We start from the raw sequence: 18,278 nt of genomic DNA on the forward strand, positions 1-18,278 counted from the left end.
AGAGAAGATATGTAATGCCTTTTGTATTATAAACAAGGCGACCGATATACCTCTAATGTCGTTTACTTAAAGAATGTTTTTAAATATTAACTTAATATCAATATAAATTTATTAAAAAAAAAACCATTGGTTCTTTTACCCTAAAATATTTGTTGTAATAAAATCCTCTTAGATTAGTGTAATGTATACTACATTGTATGCATTATGCATGGACACAAGCGTCTCTACACGCTTCATCGAGGGCGAGCGATTCCAGCGAGTGCGGCAACTTGTTATCGTTGTTGGTCGCGCCACCGGCTGGCATGCGTCACGAACCGCGCTGCTCAGAATGCTATTGTGACCATTTTTCATTAAAAATATCCACTCCACCGTCAAAAAAGGTAAGGATCGGAACGGAAACAAAATATGTCGATACTAGTTTTGTGTAGTCGTTAAACTTGTCTTTAGTTAGCTAATCAAATACAGGTACGGTGATAGATACAATCGTCAGTGGGTCAGTTTCGATTTCCGATGCCGCCGATACATACACGGAATGGTCATTACAATTTCCTTCTAGCGAACTGTAAGCTAACATCGCTAGCAGGGAACCTATGTTGGTGTAATTATTTGTGGTCGTCCAATGATTCAAATTCGACCATAATTCATAGGAAGTAAAGGAATTTTTTATTAATTAAACATAGCTTCAGGTAAGTACATTCAATGCACATAAACTACAACTTTGTCAAATTTAACGGTCATCAGTTTTCGCAACACGTAATAACGTTTTAACGGTGGTAGAGCCCGCTTTAACATCTTTGCACGCATTGTCCCGGCTCGCCCTATGAAATACCACGACCACACAGAAGACAGGCGTGAAGTGGAAGCAATTCCAACTACAGTCTGATGAGTGTGCGTCCCGGAGGCCTAATTCTAATCCCCTTTTCCTTCTCACCCTTTTTCTTATAAGGAAAGGATGGGAAGTGGAAGTGGACTTTCCGGAATAGGGTTTGCATGGGAAGGCAAAAATATTTTCTTTCAGTGCATCTCCTCCTCCGTGGATTAAAGATAGGCAAAGCATATCCAATTGCGTATGTCTATGGGCAACCTTTTGATATATATAACGATACTAACCTCGAGTGCATCGCGCTCGAAATGTCGCAGCTGCAGCGTGAGCTCGAGGCGGCGCTCGCGATCCGCCCAAAGGTCCTCGAGCGCGCCCCGCGTGCCGCGCAGCCGCTCCAACGCGCTCTCCACGGCGCCCGTGCTCGCCGCGTCCGAGTCGCCCGACGACCTGCAACCATCGCCATACGCTTTGCCGCATTCCCACCGTGTCGCATCACCTCCCAATATCAACGCGAAGCTAAACAATCACTTAACAGACCTGCCTCGCGTAAAGCTCTGCATCTCTCTGGATATTCTGTTGTTATGTCCAATATACTCAGTAAGTTATTCATATATTAATTATTTATAGTTCCATTTTACATTATTACAGGACCGATTTTAGGTCTGTTTTTTATCAAATGTAGAAGTTCCTTTTGAATTTGTTATATGCTTAAGTAAAATCTGTTAACTAACAGAGTTGGTGTCAGATCATTCCACAAGTTCCAATATAACGCGTGAAATGAGACGAGAAGGCGACTCTAAGAGGGAAGCTATTGTACCCGTCAAGGATTATCATCAGAACTTCTATGACTGATTGATGTTCATAACTTTCTATAAATTTGACTGCAAATTTGCTTACACAATTTGATTATATTTAAACTACAATTGTGTAAATGTAAATAAATATGCGTGTAAGTGTAACAATGTTGTTTTACTGCTAATTCGCACAAATACATATTCATACCTCCATCTCAGACACTGGACAGGAGACTTGTGCCTGTGCGAGCGCCGGTGATATTTGAGCATTTTGTAACAAAATGATCATTTCACCACACTCATTCGCACCAAGTTCGCATTGGCTTCGATACAATCATCTATCCACCCGCACACTTATCTGTACGATTCAGTAGGTGATTTAATGTCGACACTGAGATACTCTCGAATATTATGCATGAAATATAACCCTGCTGTACCTACACAATGACACCTGTACGTAACATCAAACTCTACGGAACTTCACGGTGTGTGTTAAAAATTAAGTGTTTGGTAAATCGACTAGTGTGCGTATTACGCGATGGCTGACTACCGCTACTGTTATGTTACGGTTACATGTGCACTGCACCGCGCCGCGCCGCGCCGCGCCGACCACGCGGACGCGAACGGCTCGCCTCCCTATTTGTTTACTTCGTCATCTTGACAAACTTTTTATAAAATCAAGTAAAGATATTATTATCGACTTCCTTAGATATAAAACGATAACAAACGTCGAACACATATCCGTTTAGAATGTAACGTTCTAACAGTTTCGCCAATTACTATTATTATTTTGAGTTAACGTTAACCGAAAAAACTGTACGTAAGTAGGTACTGTTAGGAAGAAAATACGACACTGTGCCGGTGTATCGGTGCAACACTAGCCTTATTAAAATATCAACGTTTATGCCCCCTCACTAATCAATCTGTCACTTGACTTGGTACGACAGCGCGTCATTCGCGCCATAGGATTCTAACTAATAATGTCAAAGTACCTATAACGAAACAAATATTTTAAATAAATGCACAAAGTGAGCCGTTGTTTTTATCTACTCTGTTTTAGCGCGACTGCTTTCCAAAAAAGCATTAAACAAGAAATAAACTGATTTGGGGATAAGATACGTTACACTCTGGCAGATTCGACTGGTGCTTAAGAATCTCACAGACACTTGAATGCGCTTTGAAATACTGGCGTCAGGTTAACGCAATGCAACATCCCGTCATTGTTAAAACAATACTATGACAGAGTTTGGAGGCGGCCTGAAACGTTAGTCAACATTTAGAATTTCTTTTCGTAGTGTAAAGACCCGTTCTGATGATACCAATTTCTTGTATAAAACAGAGCGATAATTGAATACAATAATTTGTCCTGTCCGCCTAATTTACTTTCTTTATTTGCAAGCACTCATTTTTAATTATTTGAGATGAGTGCGAGTCATTAGAACATAAATGCAACTTGTATGTTAGGTTAGGTTGGCAGAACATTAGAAAAGTAACGGCCAAGTGTGAGCTATGATTGCTATCAGCGCGCGCACAGGATACTCGTTATTGGATGATTGGCTCGCGGGGCTACGCTCGCACTGACTGCCTACAGGACTCCGAGCCCAAAAGCCATCGTGCACTGTCAACAATATCACACGGTTTGAAGCCTTCCTTTGAAGAGACTCAAGAGACAATTTAAAATTAGTTGTAAAATCATCAATGACGTCACCGAAGTAATACACAAATAAATTGACGTGTAATGACGCTATACAAACTTTAAGGGAGTATCGCGTCATCGGTCGTCGTCTCGTTAACCCTATGTCACTTCGAGGCAGATTATTATTATCAAAATTGGTTCATCAGTCATTTACGCTACAGGAGGTGACAATACAATTGAACAACATATAGATAAAAACTATATACTACTTACATGCGACAAAACTTTACTGTTAAATGAAAGCCTTTAAAAAAATGTACGACCATAAGATCTTTTAATTTATAGAAATTTGGATGATCTTAACAATAATGGTCAGAAGCTCACAAGCTACGTAGAATAATCTTCCGCCCACTGAGCACACAGCGCGATGCCCAGAGAGCAGTGTCGCCGCCCCACATTGGCCGGGTCACATATGCCCCGACAAGTGCTTGGCTTCATTCACAGACATGACAGGGAGGGCCTATGTTCGACTATAAAAAAATCATAGCTGGTAATTCATACAATTCTATCTGCATGGCGAAGTTAAAAGTTGAGTAAAACAATTTTTAAAGGGGTCCGTATTTAAAGTGCAGGAATCTGAATACAGTTAAAAGCACTCGTAGCGATGTACGGCTCTCCTTTATTATTTACACGACGAAGTAAACATTGAAAGTAGATTTTGTTAGTTGCGAATAATTTCAAAACCTATAATGGCTTTCCATAGCAGTCTAGACGGGAAATCCGTACCTACAGAGTTTTGTATATATCTTAGTTTGATGATGAGTTGCGCCTACAAATATAAGTACGTATACTACGTTTTCCATATTAAATAAGACTTCTACAGCAAAATGAATGCAACAAATTCATTGTAGGAAGAAAATTATATTTAATCCGCGACTTCGTCCGCGGGAATTTTAAAAACCTAAACAAAAATTAAACTCCGCCACTTTACAGGATAAATTTCACAAGCACGTGGTTAATTTCATGTTCTGGAAAATATACAATTTTCAAATAACTTTGCTAAAGGATAAATGTATTATCATACACACTTTCCATTTCCACTTTACACATTTAGATGAATAACCTAAAAACCTTACCAATCCCCTACGTAGTAAGAGAAAACTATATGGAAATTTCAAGTCTTTAGTAGTACTTCGAGTACATGATGTTGCTGAAGTTTGTCATAGGTATAGTTGACAAGTCTGGAATTTGTATTTTTGTATATTTCAGTTGGCGAAGCCCGGCAAGTATAAAAAAACTCATCAAAGATGATCACTAAGTTAAAAGCTCCAAGCAGGGAATGTCGCAAATTGCAAAAACTTAAGTGCGTCGGAACACTAAAACAATGTTACTCTGAATATTTACTTAGCTGCTATTAGCGTAAAGTGCAGATACAGACTTAGTATAAATGTTTTAAATAAAATTTAATTTATCAGCTTTTTTGTTAAATTGGGTTACAAACAAGAAAGACAATGTATAGATATGAAACTAAAAGCGTGTCTGTTTGTTGTGAGGGCGCATTGACTGCATCGAAAGCGAGTGGATCGTTAATGTGAAGAAGAACGCATAGCATCGTGATGCGGCTTCACCAGAGCAAACATTAGCACATCGCAACTTCAGGCTCGGCGGGCGCACTCGGCGCGCCGGCTCGCCAGTGGCGCGGGAACGCGGGCGTGCCTTCCCTTCCCCATCAATTTTTTCAATTATACATAAATGGCGCGACAAAACAGATAGCTGACATATATGTCATCCATTAAATATCGCTATCGCCAAGCAAGTGCTTTATAACACCACCGTTCGCTTGTAGATTCTTTAATGCGGCTTTAGGAAGACATCAGAAAACAGCAACGTTGGTGACTTATAGGGCCCCTGGAGCAAAGGCGCCATGAAAAATCTATGGCCTACAATTACTGGACTTTGCTACTAGTGTAAATATGTCTAAACACAAATTTTAAGATTAGCTGCCTGAAGGCTGTGTCTATTTTTATTTCACTAAAACAATTGCAACACATAAGTGTTGATGAATAGAAACGCGGGCATATAGCCGCTGTCTGTTTGCTGTGGGAGGGATGCCCGGGGTGGTTGTTGGGGTGGTTGGGGATAAGGATAGCAAAGTATGAAACCTTTGTGCACGCACCGCGCGGCGTAATCACCAACAACGAATCTTTTGTAAAATAAAAAGGACTGCGCTGTTATTTGAAAACACTTTCATTTTCTTATTTTCCTTGTCCGTGAAATCTCTACAAAATTTACAAAAACTGCATGTTACGATAAATAAAAGAGCAGTTTATTAAATATAGAAGCAAATTTATATTTTTCTGTTAAGCTTTCAAGTTTTTAAAAACTTAACACACGCTTCGCTTTATACAGCAATCTGCGAAAGAAGTATGAAACCGGAGCACGCCACACTCGAGCTCGTAGAAGGAACAATTACAATATCAAATTATATGTCCTCAATTCCTAATGCACCGATTCAATTGAAAGAATGACAATTCTTATAATGCTTACGTGGTAAAACAAATATGTAAATATTTGGCGTCTAAAAAATTTACATATAAATAAAAGTACGTCATATGTAATGCAACTAAAAAAATGCATTAAAGATAATGCATGTTTCGTAATGCAATTGTCTTCAGCTCAAGCTCTGGCGCGAGATGACGAAGCAAAGAGAACTGCGGCTAGTTGACAAGCACGAGGCTCGCGGCTGCGACCGCTTATTTTCCGATACGTATTCCGGTAACATCACACACTGACAGATAATGCGGGGCCTTTCTCTAGTAAGCGCGTGCTATCATTCCCAGCGAGAAATGCGTTCCGTGACGATGGATAAACAAGATTCAACGCGAATACGCCTCACCCCTCCCCACCGCAATACTGATGCAATTAACTCAGTAGGGTAGTAAAACCTAAATAAATTGTACAATTTAAGAAAACATTTGACTTTCATTAAAGGCAACTCTATTTAACAAGTGCGTCATCTAAACTAATATTATAATAACATATAAGAATGATTTTATTGTTTGTTTGCATTGAATAGGATCCGAAACTATAATACTAAACCGTTTTATGGGTGACATATGTTATATATGTATTTCTTTTTTCATATGTTGCCAGAAATAGTGCGAGTTTTGTTTTTTCTTTTGAGCGCGGAGGTCAAGAGCGGTCCTTTGCCAAAGTAGACTTCTCTACATTTCAGCAAAGCCTACGCCTTACCTCGTGGACTAGATTTTTTCGGTAAAATGTTTCATAGGATAAAAAATCTCTTACATTAATGTTTATGACGCCGATGTTTAGAATACAGCAGCACAGATAGTTCAACCGCTCGGTCCCAAATAGAAAGGGGCTTTGGCTCGTTATCTCGCCATATGTCCAACAGAGTCGGCGAACACAGTGCCTCCATTTATCACCAATGTTTTGAGGAACGACGAATGCTCGTTCGCCGAGACGACAGAGAATAATCACAGCATCAATTTATATATAAAATGGAACATTGCAAATAGCAATTGACCATATAGCAGGAACTACAAATGGTAGCAAATTATCCGGACGGTCGTTAGCCTCGGCATCGAGAGTGCCCGTGTCTGAAGCAGAAGGGTACTCCGGCGGAATAGACCCGGCGAGGACTCTTCATATAACAAACCTGGGGTTATTTGCATACGCCTGGGAGTAGTCATTAACGCCATCCAGTGGCAGATATCACGTGTCAACTTAAGTTCGATCAGAAAAGTAATTCTCAGATACGTACAAAATATTTGAAATAAAAAGCAACCGGAAAACACGTATGGGAAATTTAATTAAATATGTGTTGAATTAATCGAGGCTTGCGAGATAAAGGTATACAATAAAAACGTGAGCCTTTTCATTTATGTAGTTGTGCGATCGAGGTGCATACAGATGGAAAATCGAAGATAGCTGCGTTGATATTGTTCCCACGCATCGCACCCCAAAGCCTTTCCAGAGTATAAGGTACCAATTGGGACAACTGTAAACATTTGTCGAAGGGATATTTGTGGATATGATGAGGATAATAAAAATCAGAAAGAGAGCTCCCCAGACGTAAGAGCGCACCGGAAGCAGCGATTGTGACACAATTTAAATCACTCGGCGCGATCATCAGCTATTGTAGCCGACTTCCCGAGAACTGTAGCCAGCCACAGAAAGCGTAAGTAAAGATGTAAGTATATATAGCTGTCACTTTTGTGTGTTATGTACATTTTACCAGCCATACTAGGGTGTTGAATTTACGAAAACATCGACGATTTGTAAATGCTTTACAAGCAGGCAAAGACTCATTACTTCAGCAACTTTCTGAACTTGCAATCCGAGAAACGATAATCACGACTTACTTCTATCTACCAGTAACTAGTAATGCTCGTTAAGGGCTTATACACAAACAACGAGGTTTGGCCAAGGTATGTTGCGTTGCGCACACGTCGCCGCTCGTCAGGCACTGTCAGCCCGGCGGCGGCGGCGGCGGCGGCGGAGGCGGTGGCGTCGGCGGCGGTGGCGGCGACGCGACCACTGCCCATAACCGTAACGCGATACACCATCAATGCCATTCATGTTCATAATACGTATATAATACGAACATACATAACGTAATAAGTAAACAAAATATAATATAGCGCGACAAAAGTTGCAGTGGTTGTTTTAAAACATTATATTATCATTAATCAAACAATTTTTAATATATATTATATTATATATAAAACCAAAAATGTATTAACATAGTTAATACGTCGTCCATGTGATGTACTCGCGGCTCATGAACATTACTCTTATTTTAGTTTACATGTTTATATTAAAATGTTAAAGAACTGAAGGCGGATCATAACGTGGGAACGTAATTATTAATTTAATGTTATTTTTTATATAATTGTTTTGGAGTAAAAGAACTTGAGAGAGACTGGAGAAACGGAATGTTCTGAGGTCTGTACGATGGTTAGATCGCCTCCGCCCTCGGGTTGCCCTTCGAAGGCAACTTCACCATACCCGGTATTTTAGTGGGGCCCTTCTCTACCCGCTAGCTGGCAGCCGGCAAGGTCATGTGCAGTTTGTAAACAAAACATTATATCAACTACATCTCGATTGTTTGTTCTCCTTTAATGTTATTATTATTATCATTTTATTCATTCACACAAAATTTGATTTTAAAACGTCTGAATCACTAATAAAATAATTTTTAAATTAGTTAACTTCCCCTTTATTTTTTTTTCTTAATTAAATCGAAACCAGAACGAAATCACCATCGACATTATTCACCTATGAATGTAAGTATTTTTTATAATGTAAAACAAATCTTATTTAAATAGTATACAACACTAGTACTACGATACGTTTGGAATTTCGATAGAAGACTATGTCGCGTGGTGGATGCACGTCGCGACGCGGCGGTGGTCGAGCGCGGACTGGCGCCGGAGAAAACTCAGCTTGCATTGCCAATGCATTCCTACACCATACCGCTAGCCCCGCTCCGCTGTTCACGCTAGCCTGGCCGATCACTACAATCCACTGTCTCCTTAACTATTTGATTGTTAACTTCTCGTTAACATTTTATTATTATATGCATTGAAGAAAAATCCCATAAGCTATTAACGCTAAATTTAAATTAACTTTTAGAACTTGCATAGAACAATACATGTAACAGCAAAGTTTTCAATGCAAGTTAATTCTAATATAACATTTAAATCCGTAAAAACAGTTGAATGGATAAATTATTTTATAAGAATATTGATATTTCTTTTGTCAATAACAATAGACAGAGTAAGGTGGAGCGAGGAGTCACTTTATTGAGTCCATTTCAGAGGCGAGTTTTACATTGAACATGTTTATAAATATGGCCGGTAAAGAATTCCAAGCCGATGCTTGCAATTCGGTAGTTGGGAAGTGCACACAATATCTCCATTTAAATGGACAAGTTTTAATAGTTTTTATGTATAACTGTATTGTGTTAAACATTTTCTTATTCTTAAATTAGAGCTTTATAGAACCGTAAAATATGAAATAAAGTTATTGAATAGCATAAGCATAAGCTCGCTACAACGATGGAACGTGGAATTATTTCCAATTAGGGCCGTTGAATGATCTCTATTGAATAATAGTGCAAAAAAAATGTGAATTGCTCTTGAATTGAGATGAGTAGGAGAGCTCAGGGAAGGGGAGGCCTTTGTGCTTGCCCCAGTCGCTGCTAAAACAAACTACGCACTGTATTGTGGCTAATTTATTTGAAAGCAACATTCGTACTGAACTGAATTCGGTACGTTACATTATTATACAGAAATTACTAGATATTAATTAATTACTAAGATATCACATACAGAAAAACATCGCTTCTATATTAGAACGAGTTTTTTTCGTCTTATTTGTAAAAACATTAGTTATTACACTAGGCAACATAAAATTCGAAGTTGGTTGAATATTTCAATATTTATGGACCTTACAAAGGTGCCATAGACAGGTTGTTAATTTAGATGTTGCAGATATTAGGTATGTCGGATTTCTTCATTTATATCTACGTCTATTAAGAAATAGCCGAGGTCTGTCCGAGTGTGTGGCGGAGGGCAATTTGCCTGTAGTTAAACTATTGACTTAACATGCATCGGGTGCGGATGCGGATCGTGTCGACAAGTCGCCCTCTCTATTGGGCGATACTTCAATATCACAGCAAGCGTCTGAATGATTTGATTCGTGTGTTCCGTGTTGTTTGTTAGTCAGTAACGCAGATAGTTTCTGTTGTTGTTTCACTTCAATATGTAAACAAAGTCGTATTCAATTGCTAATGGAACTAATCACATATATATCACTAAGAAACATCGTTCATTATTCACTAAATTGTTAACATTTAATGCTAGCCAACAAGATCGCAATGTGCTTCCACTTTATCGGATGCATGTTTATACTTCCTTACACATACTCCCCGATTCGACGTCGTATTTAAATTAGTCACAAAACATATTGTTTGATACATGTCTACTTAAAAAAGATGTATTCCAATTTCGGTAGGATTAATTGTCGAGGTTCCGATAGTGATTAAAAATATATTAAAGTATGGAAGCGCGCAAGGTCCCGTTCCCGGCAGAACGGTTGGCGAGGGCTTCGGCCTCGACTCTATTGTCTACAAAAGAATGACGACGAACTTTTAAACGTTCAGCATTTATATCGATTAGTCATCGGCACCGAACAATCATTGTTTAAGGACAAATCGAAAAAAGACACGACCTTTGTACAATAAACGATAGTGCTTACGAGTATCGTTTGTTTTTATAATACTGGCAGTAATCACATGTCGTCGTGTGGTGCGGTGCCGGTACTGCGACTGCGACCGGCGACGTATCACCCACCTGAGGTCCTGCAGCAGCGTCTCGCCCTGCGCGATGGTGGCGGCGCAGGCGTCGAGACTGGCGGCGCGGTGCTGCGCGCACTGCTCCAGCGCGCGCCGCGCCGCCTCGGGACTCTCGTCGCCCGCGCCCGCGCCGCCCCCGCCCCCGCGCAGCGTCTCCAGCCATTGCACCAGCTGCACACGTCTCTACTTAGTACCGCCGCATATCGCGTGCAACAAGAACGGCCCACTCGCCCGCCCGCCGCCCGCCGCCCGCCGCGCACTACAACTTGGGCGACGGGCGACGGGCGACGGGCGGCGAGCGAGAGGCGGGATAAGGCGAATAGCACCGGCCTCTTTCTCGTGGGTGTAGAGCAGCACGGCGAGGTCGAGGCGGCGGCGGCGGCGGTCGACGCGCGCCGCGAAAGCTGCCACGTGCGCCTCCAGTTCGCGCGCCACGCCCAGCACCTCTTCCGGCTCGCACTCGCCCGACCGCGCCAGCTCCTCTGCCGCCGACAGCAGTTTCTCCGCGTTCGTGTACGTGTTCTGCGACAGACACACGCAGCTTCGATTCACATAGACCGTGCGTTGTCGAGCCGCAGCTCGGCATCGAATAGTCGACAGATGGATAATGTGTCTAATTTTTAATGTGCCGTGATAAGTTGCAATAAGCACACAGTTGAACGCACCTGCGCGACGTTTTCGAAATGTTCGTGAGATTTTTGGTACACTCTAGCCTTGTGAAGATTTCGTCCTATTCCGGTGTTCTTCTGCAGGAACTGGAGGCCATGGTTGGACAGCCAATCCAGCACCTGGAAACAGTCCGGCGTCATCGCACTGGGAACGAGCGGGTAGGTGTGATCGGTCGAGGTGGCCGGCGCGCACCTGGCGGCAGTCCTCCTTGTACAACAGAAGGGCGAGGCGCCGGTGCAGCTTGAGACGCGCCTGGTGGTAGCGCGCCTCCAGGGCACGATGGTGCCCGAGGATCTGGTGGATGACGGCTAACACGTGGTTGGCGCCCGAGCTATAGTCGGCGGCGGGATCACCTCCGGCGCCGCCGCCCGTCCCGCCCGTGCCTCCGCCGCCGCCGCCGCCGCAGTCCTCGCTCTGTTGTACACGTTCATTATTACAGTCGGTTTTCATCTATTTTATAAAGGAAATCTGTGTTCCCTTTGATCACATAAATATGAGATTACGATAGCTTATTGACGTCGACATACCATATCGGCAGAGTCGGTCTGATGACACACTTGAACGAGATGGTCAAGTTGGTACAGAAGTTTCTTGCTGGTCGAGTGAACCTGGCGGAGGATAATACATAATATTGGGATATTAGGATTTAAATTTAAAAAGTAGCACAATATAAACGACGCGGGAGTGAAAATGCAACGGGATAGGGATCCCCCTGGTAGCGCGGCGCTCACCTCGGTGTAGGCCTGGCACATGTGCTCGTAGAGCTGGCGGTGGCGCTGCGCGTGCTGCTCGAGGGCCCGCGGGTCGGTGCACGGCGCGCCGCCCTGCCCGCCGGGCGCACCCGTCCCTCCTGGTGCCGGCCCGCCCGAGGCCAGCTGCAGCGCCAGCGCGCACTGCGCTCCCCACCCGCCCACCGCCGCCGCGTACGCCTCCGCCTTGTGGTGAAACACCACCGACAGCGACAGCACTGCCGAGCGCTCCTCGAGACCTGGCCACGATGACGCTTTCAAATTTTACGATTCCTCTGCGTTTTAAGCTTGTTCAACTTCAGGGAATCGAAATCCTTCGCAATATCGCCGAAAGCGAAAAACATTTCGAAGGTAGAACAAGTCGAAGTAGGAGGTGGAGATGCTACCGACCTGCGGCAAGGTGCTTGTAGGCACGCTCGAGGCGCAGCGCGAGGGCGGAGATCTGCGCCTCCGCATAGTGGCGCTTGTCGGCGAGCCGGCGCGCCGCAGTCGCCACGCGCGCAACGCTCGGCCGCCCGCCGCCAGTGCACGCCGCCGCGAACCTGCACAGTGCACACGCAATACGTCACCGGCATGCCCGGCCCGGGTCCTCACCTGACCACCACACCGGCTTCGTGACCCACCTAGCGTGCTCCTCCTGCAGCCGCTTGGCCGCGGCGCACGAGCGACCGATCTCGACGTACGTCGCCAGAAATGCCGTTCGATGGTTGACGATCCATTCTAGCATCTGGAAAGGATAAATTCAATTTACGTGTCCGATTTAAATGTTATACTTCTAAAACCGACACCGAAACGCACGCGGCTTCGACATGGTTACAAAACACAACGACCGACGATCGCGGACCGATCGAGGAAATTATAAATACTCGAGTCCACGGGACCCAGTCGATCAAATAAGAAAAGCGGGAGGACCTTTTCGCAGTCCTGCTCGAAGAGTCTGAGCTGGAAGCACTGGTCGAGCTGCATCTTCTTGTGCTGCCAGAGCTTGTGGGCGTGCGCGTGTGCCGACCGCACGGCGGCGAGCTGCGCACGGACGGCGCCGGGTGAGCCGCAGTGGAAGGCGGCCTCGCCACTCGCCTCCGCGCACGCCGCCGCCTGCGCCTGCGCCGCCTCCAGTCGCTGCAGCACCCGCGACCCTGCCCCCGCCCACAAACATGGCATGCGGTCAATCCGTCTCTCCACTCCGATCTGACAAACCTTCGCACGGAACTTTACTTCCGTTTTGGCATATGATATACAATACTTTTGAATTTAATAATAATCATGTAACGTCGCGTTTCAATTATTCACGACATTTACCGAAAACATCACCGCTAAATAATAATAATAGAACATAAGAAAATCACAAACCACTAAGGTGTAAAAAAAAAGTAATATATTAATAGAAAAACACCTCATTCATCAAACAGCCTAAGATATGAAACGAGCAAAGGAGGTAGAACATCGAAATGCACATTGTACAACAATAGGAAGCAAAGATGTAACGATACCGTGTCGATTGCGACATCGGCAGCAGTGGAAGCACATGTGGCCGGGCGCGCGCCGCCGCGCACTGCAACACGTCGTTGTACAACACCGAGCTCATTACTGCTGGTACTAATGGCGCGCTCTCAAATCATTCGGCCGCGAAACATTCCGTTCCATTGGTGGTGGCGCGCGCCCGTCCATCTATCGATTTCCATTTTCTTCCTACAAGGTTGAAAGAATCGCGTAATTTTCAAACGCGCTTCCGGCGAGAAAACCGACGATTACCAATATTATCATGTCATTTATTATTTGGTACACCGATTCAATAATATATTTAACGAGCGAAGCGAAATTTAAAAAAAAAACATCCACGAGGTTATATCCAATGTACAAAAAGCAAAACTACCAGCTTCCTCGAATCCGATACTCGATATTTCTTATATTACTTTCAGTACTTTATTTACTACTTAATGTAACGCGGCGGCAACACACGAAACAGGCGGAGGTGTACCTTGCGCCTCGAGCTCGTCGACGGGCACTTTGGCGAGGCGTTTTCCGATATCGGCGTGCGCGTCGATGGCGCGTCGCGCACCCGTCACGTCGTCGGCGAAGTCCGCGCGCGCCACGTCCTCCTGCAGGTCGTCCAGCCGGTCAAGCAGCTCGCCCGCCTGCCACAGCAGCTCCTCCAGCGCCTGCAACCGACCACGTCGCGTCACGCCACAACCGTACACAATGCTTCATTGCTCAATGCTTATACAGTTCCACTCACCAGTCTCAAGTCGATCCACTGCGGGTGGTCATAATGTAATGTACCATCAAGGTCCGATGTCAATTGTGTGCTATCTATTACCTTAGGCAGAGCTTCGGAGCTTATCATGGTTGTCTGAAATAATAACATTATACATTAATTAAATTTTAACTGTGGGTTGGCCCCATCATTAATAATTTAATTATTAATTCCCTTACCTCAAACTTGTATTTATGTGAGCCAATAGTCGTTCGTTGTTTTTGCCAAAAATTGTCAGGTTTAACTACAAGTGCCTGATGGACGGACGAAGAAAAATGTTCTTGCAGAACTTTCAAAATAGGTTTAATAGCGGCCCATGCTGAACCTCTCATGTCTATCAAGATCGTAAAGCCATGCGTTCTCACCGAGTCACTGAAACAAACAAACAAATAACAAAAATTGGGCAACATGAAACTATATATCAGCTTGTAAGTTATTATTAAAAAGACTGCCCCTGCCCCGCCCTTCATCTTTTCAATTAATGGAATCTAACATGGAACCAGGTTTCCCAAAAATAATCAAATTGATAACCTCTAACCCTAAAAAAAATGAATTAAATTTAACTTATATAAAGATTTGAAAAAATTAAAGAAGTAATAAACTGATATACTAGTTAAGTAAATTTAAATTTACAGCCCTCAATTTTAACAATTTAGTTTTTTTAACAAATTGATTCACTTTGAAATAACTTTTACTTTCTTGTGTGCACATAATCCCTTATATACAAATGTTCCTTATTACAAAACATTATTCATCAGTGCCATACAGTTTCCTATTCTACTTACCACTTCCCTTTCAATTGTTGAAAGTCCACTTCCCTACCACGACAACAAACAAAGACATCTTTTGAAACATCTTGAATAGAACATTTGGAGGACATTGGCCAATCACACTACTGCAACAATATAAATACTTTAAACCTCCCTCACCTGGGTATGCTCATAAGGTAGTGAAGCAAACGTCTATAGTCATCTGGAGCTACCCTGTCCCGCCTGGAGTTTGCGGGGAACCATATGATGGGCCCGCCCCTGCGATCTAGGCCGCCGGTGAGGGCCGCAACCCGCTCCTGCAGCAGGGGCAGCACATCCAGGGCCCGGGCGCCCGCCTCCATTGCGCGCCCCCCACTCGCTGCCTAGACAAGCCTGTGACCAAAGCCTGAAGTTATTATCATGCAAAATGCATACTAATAGTCATCTTGTAATGCCTAAAAATGAACATTCAAATGTTTAACCAATGTCACAGATCTTATTTAATTGACAATCATCATCATATATCATACAATCATTATTAAACCATTCCATTCTAGTTCTAGTTATAATCAGAAGTAAAAATCATATTTGATAAAATACTTGCAAAAATACTTTCAAAAAAATAATAACTTTACATTATGAAATAATTGTGTGAAAAAGAATGTATGAAAGGAATTAAAAACTGTACATAGACAGGGCCAGGAATACTGCGAGTTGACTGTAATTTGATGTTGTAGAATACTAATATGATTATTTAACAATATTGCCTGTGCATACTACTGGGTGTGGCTCCCAACTCTATCAGTTAAAAAAAAACAATAAATAGCCTATGCAAATTATTCAAACTTTCGTGAGACATTATAATAAACTGATATATAAACACGGCTAAACACTCACGTATATTCGTCCGGTGGCGGCACCAACTAGTTTCGAGCCCATCGGGGGCCCTTCATCAGGATGAGTGGTACTGGTATTATTTCACGGACGACGGCGGTATTATTACAGTGAGCGACGGGCCGCGTCCACAAAATAATACCAGTACCACTCATCCTGATGAAGGCCCCCCGATGGGCTCGAAACTAGTTGGTGCCGCCACCGGACGAATATACGTGAGTGTTTAGCCGTGCTTATATATCAGTTTAAATAGCCTATGTGTTCTTCCAGAATATATTCTACTTATATGCCAAATGTCTTTGCGATCCATGCAGCCATTTTGGAGATACTTTCTATTATTCCTCCATCCATCCATACATCATAATATTTGAATTTATAATAATAGTAAGAATGGAGCATCTGTACAATTAAATAATGAATTTATTACAAAGAGGTAGTGGCAGAAAGTAACTTAGCCACAAATAAACAGTTTACTAGAAATTTCATCCAGATATGGTGAATTGCCATTTTTATGGCATTTTGAAGCTACAAAAACAATATAATTTACTTTGCACTCACAAAACCTTAAAAATGCATGTTACTTTAATATAATGATGCAAAAGCAAAAAATGTACTTTAATAATATTTATAACCTGTTTTTCATTATTGCAACAACACAACATAAACTATTTCTTTCCTTCAAAAAGTTTGTATAGGTTGTTTTTGTTATTAATGAATGCCAGTAAAAATTTAAAAATGGATTGTTGAACTAAGTGCATTAAAGACTTTCACTGTTCTTAGTATGCTGGCCAGATACATACAATAAAAAATATGGTTTAACTCATTTTTTTTAACTGGTCAGCAACAATTTTACTTATTTTTGATTTATGTTTAAATATTGTACTCTTAACTTTTATTTCATTAATATGTATAAATATATTGTAATGTAGTAATAGGTTATTGCAAACAAACAAAGAATATATTTGCTGCATTAATCGAAACAAAAATTTGGTAATGAGTATACTTTTTATGCAACAAAACCCCTATTGTTTTACGAAAGAAGACCAACGCCAAGAGAGGGTTTGGGTGTATACAAGATTGACGCAAGCGAAAAAATTCTGTTTTTACCATAAAACAGAACCGAATTTCAACATAAGGTACTATGAAGATTTTTTTTTAATCGCCGATGATAAATTATTGTAGATATATAAATACATGTCACAACAAATAACCTCAGACAGACAGCAACTTAAACTAACCGTGGTGACTCAGGGATCGTAATTAGTCAGACATAAGGGTACGGCACGCATTATTGTCACTTTTACTAACTTCACTAATACATTTGTAAAAAAATATACTCATTTATGCTCTAAAACTTAATAAAAACACAAATTCTATGCATAATGACACTAAGTAACACGAACAACCACAACTCTACAATGGCGCGTCAGGGATGCTTCAAACTTGAAATAAAACCGATGGTGTTAACGGACCACCTTCATTGAATTTCCTCTCAAACTGTACAGAGTTTAATTTTTATATAATAAAAATTTATTATTAGATATTAACTAAGTTCTTCAATAAAATACTTGTAAGTGATTTTGTATGTTATCAACGCCGTTAATTTTATTGTTTGTATTTTGTATTTTTTTACACTTGTTTTACAATTTTTATATATCCATGAAAATTTATGGAAAATGCAGTTTTTTACAAGGTTAAATTTAAAATTTATTATTTGTATTTAGAATTCACGTAGAAATATTATTAAGTTTAAAATAAAGAATATCTCAAATAATAAAACAATAAAATGTAATTTAGCACCTTGTAATAGATATGAACTCTGAACACAAGTTTTAGTTCTAGACACTATTCGTCTGCATTTGTCTGTCTTGTTTGATTAGTTTGATTTGATTAATTATAATGATCTGATTGAGGTGTGAAAACCACCAACGATAGTTATGTGCTATGTGGTTAATTAAACATTTAACAATTCATTTAAAGTATGTGTTGTGAAACGCATATATTATGGACATAACTACTTCGTATTATATTTGTTCCATTGATATTTTGTTTTTTGCACCTAGTTAGAAGCAAAAAAGTTGAAAATTAGTGAAAATGTAGAAGTATTATTTTTTTACACTAGTTCTCTGAAATTTTACTCTAATTTTCATATAGCAATAATAAACTGTCATCTTTTACAACTGTAAATATGTCAATGTCAAAACGTCGAAGTCAATGTTAGTCGACAATCATTATCATTCAATAATAATTAAATGATTAAATTATGATATATGATTAAATACTTCTTATGCGGAATGATATATATATATTTATATATATGACGATTTAT

The 18,278-nt window shown here is 41.4% G+C and overlaps 1 protein-coding gene across 1 annotated transcript in view; it reads right to left on the minus strand.

Moving 5' to 3' along the window:
- Window positions 1–17,486, minus strand: part of trio (trio Rho guanine nucleotide exchange factor) — a 70,181-nt gene extending 52,695 nt beyond the window's left edge. The window contains exons 1-15 of the mRNA XM_013306608.1: window positions 17,188–17,486; window positions 15,236–15,448; window positions 14,486–14,678; window positions 14,289–14,402; window positions 14,031–14,211; window positions 12,965–13,188; window positions 12,676–12,779; window positions 12,443–12,594; window positions 12,035–12,291; window positions 11,831–11,911; window positions 11,496–11,717; window positions 11,300–11,422; window positions 10,965–11,156; window positions 10,633–10,805; window positions 1,111–1,270 (exon numbers count right to left, since the gene is read on the minus strand). Of these exons, the coding sequence (XP_013162062.1) occupies window positions 1,111–1,270; window positions 10,633–10,805; window positions 10,965–11,156; window positions 11,300–11,422; window positions 11,496–11,717; window positions 11,831–11,911; window positions 12,035–12,291; window positions 12,443–12,594; window positions 12,676–12,779; window positions 12,965–13,188; window positions 14,031–14,211; window positions 14,289–14,402; window positions 14,486–14,678; window positions 15,236–15,417 (2,358 nt within the window). The 5' untranslated portion in view covers window positions 15,418–15,448; window positions 17,188–17,486. The remainder of the gene's footprint in view (window positions 1–1,110; window positions 1,271–10,632; window positions 10,806–10,964; window positions 11,157–11,299; window positions 11,423–11,495; window positions 11,718–11,830; window positions 11,912–12,034; window positions 12,292–12,442; window positions 12,595–12,675; window positions 12,780–12,964; window positions 13,189–14,030; window positions 14,212–14,288; window positions 14,403–14,485; window positions 14,679–15,235; window positions 15,449–17,187) is intronic.
- Window positions 17,487–18,278: the final 792 nt, after the last annotated feature.

This window comes from Papilio xuthus, unplaced genomic scaffold (genome assembly GCF_000836235.2).
Source record: "Papilio xuthus unplaced genomic scaffold, Pxut_1.1 DF828177.1, whole genome shotgun sequence".
NCBI classification, from domain to species: Eukaryota; Metazoa; Arthropoda; class Insecta; order Lepidoptera; family Papilionidae; genus Papilio; species Papilio xuthus.